This window comes from Hypomesus nipponensis, chromosome 17 (genome assembly GCF_054491055.1).
Source record: "Hypomesus nipponensis isolate SF chromosome 17, ASM5449105v1, whole genome shotgun sequence".
Classification (NCBI taxonomy): Eukaryota; Metazoa; Chordata; class Actinopteri; order Osmeriformes; family Osmeridae; genus Hypomesus; species Hypomesus nipponensis.
In genome coordinates, this window is record NC_140377.1 from 15,935,990 (window position 1) to 15,940,362 (window position 4,373).

Here is a 4,373-nt window from a genome sequence, read left to right on the forward strand (position 1 = left end):
GTTAAAACAGTGTAAACATTTAGTACAGTTTGAACATGCACAAGTTAATAGGCGCTATGAGGCCTCAACAGTAAAAGAAAGTGGAAGTGTTAACTGCTGTACAAAAAGCATCACATACTCCTTTCTATCTGCCCCGCCTCCTCCCATACACACACACACCTAAATACACAGACACAGCATACTGCTTATGTCACTTGCCAAAAGAAGGCGCTGTCCCTTTGTGGCTTGGGAGACATTCCAATCATGGTAAACTGACTAGGACACTGACCCTCTAAGGATAAAAAGTTTCTGCTCAGTGAATTTTTCAAAGACATGGACAAACACTCAGCAGATAAGAACTTATCCTCACCAGAGAAAAATTATACAGAAAAGTAATATGCAAAGGGTGATATCTTACAAGGGAGAAAACATTACTCCCCTAATAGCCATTGATGACTAACAGACAATTTAAGCAGTTATTCAGTGCATATACTGAAGTTCCATTGTGTTACAAATGTAAAATATTTATACCAGAAATATAAAAACTTAAAAGAAAGATATAAGGCATTGGGAGTGGTATGATGTCTCACTTGGTAAGGGTAAAGATACATTGTGCTCATTCTGCAATATTTCAGCATTTTAGCATTCTGTTAAGTTATGTTAAATGTAGTATTTCTTAAAGCAGCAGATGCCTGCCTTGAATCTTAAGACTACGGGTCTGTGTTTCTGTGCTCTGTTCGAATATGTGGATTTAATACATCCTAAATAACAAGTACCTTACTGCACGCAAGAGATACCTGCGAACCCCAACCCTTTCCATTGCATCCTCTCCATCTGTGCAAAACAAAGACTGCTGTTCAGCCCTCATCCAATTCTCCTTTCACCCTTCCCTTTTTCGTATTTTCCTTCTCAACTGGTCAGCCTTCTTGCCTTATACTTGTACATAGCCGCAGTATGTGTATAGTGTGATTTGTGTGTGCATATCTGCATGTGTGCATCTGTGATTGTGTGTTGGTGCATGCATGTCTAAGTACATACATATGTACATACAAATATGCATGCGTGATTGAAAGCATTGACTGCAGTCATTGGAAACTACAATACAAAAAAAGCAAAAACAAATTAGTTGCCTTCAATACTTTGAACCAAACCTTACCAAAGCAGCAATAATAAACGACATAATAATCCCCCAAAATAATCCCAATCATCATCTTTCATTATTTCTTTACATCTATCATACACAGTGCATGACTATTTATTTAAACTTAGACCTTCAGTCTTTATGTTAAGCTACAGTGAGGCCTTTTGGTGTCAAAAATAAAATGATCACTTTTTGTTTTACATTGTTATGGAGCTAATTGAAATAGAACGAGAAAATCCCCTAAAAGCAGATGTCATTTCCAGGGACACTTTACTTAGCTTACTTTAGCTTTAGCAGACTGGAGTGATTTGGGAGGCTTGCTGAAGAAAACTGTGACTTATAATCCACCTGAAGAGAAGATCTTTACATAAGACTGCATGTGCTCCTGCCATACCTTCTGCACAACACCTGCTTTCTGGGTAAAACATGCTGTAGGAGGTAGAGTTAAAGGGGTTGTCTGTGTCTGAGAACATGTACAGGCCTTCCATGCTCGTGCAGCAAGACCCAGATTAAAGGACAGAGGGTAGGTTGCAGGCGCTTGAGAAGAATAGTGCTTTGATTTTGGAAAGTGTACAGTCTTATTAGTTTGCTTGTTGTTTGTGCAGTCTTGCCATCCTGGATGCAGGTTTAATTAAAACCCTCAGGATTTTAATATAACTGGCAGAAATAAATGACAGATTGAAGTTAGATTTGGGCATGTATGTGGATCAATTATTTCACTGTAGTTAAATTCTTTAGTTAAATACAATCAATGAAAATACAAAATAACTGAAGAAAATTGTCAACAAAGACACGAGCAAGTGAACAAACAAATATTATGGCACAAATGGGTAAAAACAGGAAACCTCAAAGTGCCAAAATAGTGTCACAGAAATAATGACAATTTTAACTGTGATTGTCATACTCACGTCCCCAGTTGAAGATGATAGCTGCAGTAATGATAATGATCCCTCCCACTAGTGAGACAATGGATAGTATCATGGCATTACGACCCAAGCGCCGTGCCCCATCGATGTTCCCCTCCTGCAGACTGTTCCGCGACTGCAAAATCCGGGTGTAAAGATGATCAAATGTTGTGAAGCCAAATAAAATGTACAGTACCTTTCTTACAATTTTCATGTGATTATGCACATGCATGTCAAATGTCTGGCTATGAATATACACTGTGGCCAAAAATATTGGCAATGACACATTTTGTGTTTTTTGCAAAGTTTGCTGGTTCAGTATTTGTAGATATTTTCTTCACGTTTCTATGGTATACTGGAAAACAATAATACGCATTTCATGAATTTTAAAGGCTTTTATTGGCAAAACCAAAAGTGGAGTCCCCCGTTTTATAGCAATCAATCTGCTCTTATAATCCAATCAGAATAATAGAGTGATTTCACCTGACTAGAACTCATTCACACTTTCCCATATACTGATGGACTTGTGAAAGGATGTTAGCTGGTCATGTTTGCTAGGGCCCAAAAACAGTGAAATGTGGGTTTTTGTGATAAAGTTCATGTTTTTAGGCCAGTGAATCTTTGATTTAAAATGCATCTGATCACTCTACACAATAATTGTGAATCAATACCACAATAACTGAAGCAGCAAACTTTGCAAATATAAAATGTGTGTCACTGGCCTTTCACAATCATACTAAATGATATAGGTGGACTAAGAGTATTGAATTTGCTTCACAGGAGAGTATTTTACTTGCTCATTTAACTGCATTGTCATGTGAGCGTGTAAAAAGGGCTATACGAATAAATTTGATTTGATTTGAGCAAATATTGGAAGTTCAATGTGCTGAGGTGAAAAATAATTATGCACAATGGTAGGTACTCCAAAGCAACTTACCATTACAGAGAAGGTCAGAGCTACGATGTTGATGGGCCACAGAGGGCAGAAACAGGAGAGGATTGCTAAAATCAGATAGTCTCTGGGTTTGGACCCATCGCCAGGGCCCTCTGGCAGTATACTAGGTTTGCGACTGAGGGAGGGTCTAGGGGACCCCGCTGAGTGGCCCAACGAGCCAGAGCAACTGCCCAGCTGGGAGCGACCATTCAGTTCGTGCCCACCTGGCTTGGTATGCTGCTGCTTTGGCGGGGAGGAGAGGGAGGATGCAGGGAGGGAGGGGTCTGCAGAGGCATGACAAATTCCATTACCTGCAGAGGATATAGATTGATATACAGAAGTTAGGGGAGACAGAGTTTACAGAAAAAAGAAAGACGTAACAGTCCTTTGTGTTTCATTAACATTTTTGTTGTTCCAAAACACAATCGTGGTAGAACTACTTCACTAAAGGCTAACAAAATTATGTGGCCAATCAGGGGATGTCATATAGCTGAGACGGGAGAAAGGCATAACATTAAATCAAATTAATCTCTTTGTTGGATTTCCCAAATAAGCACACACTTAGCAAGATGTAGTGAGGTGAGGGGACATCTCCACATCAGACACTGTGTCATATATCACTCCAAAATAAAGAGGATGGGGTGGGGCGGTGGTTGGGGGGAGGTTTATTTACTGTTCTCCATCTTCTCGTTGATCACTGCCAGGTGGTCCAGTTCAGCAGCCCTCCCTAGGCCAGAGGGTGTGGCTGGTTGTCCGGAGATTGTTGGTTGGGATGTGACAGGTGCTTGGCTTGACTCCGTAAGCAGGTTCACTCTCTGACCTTCCTCCCTGCCACCGCAAGCAGTGAGCTTGGTGGTGATGGAGTTCGAAGCCATGGATGAACAGGGACAATGCTAATTGAGCGTAGATGTTGGCGCTGATGTGGATCGCTGAGTATGATTTGAAAGGTAAACAAACTGAAATAGATTTTATAAAGAATTGGTTATTTGAATCACTTTGTTGCTTTATTTCTACTTCATTAGCATTAAGTCGAGTTCGAATTGTGAGGGAGACTGCCCCAGTGTCAATAAATAAAACAAAGATATGCATCAAGATCTACTCAGAGTCGTCTTTGAATCAATTAATCCAATTCAAAGTAATCATTATACTCATTTACTTAGCCAAAATCCCAACATATGTATGTAATTACATGTTACTTTCATAATCCGTTTTGTTTATATGAAATATCCGGTGTTGCCAAAACCTTAGTTTAGACCTCTTTGCTACATTGTTTAAATGCTGTTTGTTTTTTGTCAAAGTAATTTTAGGTTACCTTTAAATTCTAACAGCAGAGCTAAAGACTCAGAAAACTATTCTTAAAACATTGATACAAAGAAACTTGTCATAACTATTACTACATTATAGGCCCTGTAGA

The 4,373-nt window shown here is 39.3% G+C and overlaps 1 protein-coding gene across 1 annotated transcript; it reads right to left on the reverse strand.

The window, feature by feature from the left end:
- Positions 1-2,005: 2,005 nt before the first annotated feature.
- LOC146253699 (uncharacterized) lies at positions 2,006-3,977 on the reverse strand. The gene is made up of 3 exons (XM_084678141.1): positions 3,633-3,977; positions 2,963-3,270; positions 2,006-2,161 (listed from the first exon to the last, which is right to left on the reverse strand). The coding sequence occupies exons 1-3, from the start codon at positions 3,832-3,834 to the stop codon at positions 2,006-2,008; spliced, it is 666 nt and encodes a 221-aa protein (XP_084534267.1). The 5' UTR covers positions 3,835-3,977.
- Between the last annotated feature and the right edge of the window lie 396 nt (positions 3,978-4,373).

Bases quoted from the DNA above. Each gene is read 5' to 3' on its own strand.
- LOC146253699 (XM_084678141.1), bottom strand. From the start codon at position 3,834: ATGGCTTCGAACTCCATCACCACCAAGCTCACTGCTTGCGGTGGCAGG. The intron at 3,271-3,632 runs GTAAATAAACCT...TATCCTCTGCAG, and splicing joins CAACGAGAAGATGGAGAACA to GTAATGGAATTTGTCATGCC. The intron at 2,162-2,962 runs GTAAGTTGCTTT...CGGATTTTGCAG, and splicing joins CTCTGACCTTCTCTGTAATG to TCGCGGAACAGTCTGCAGGA.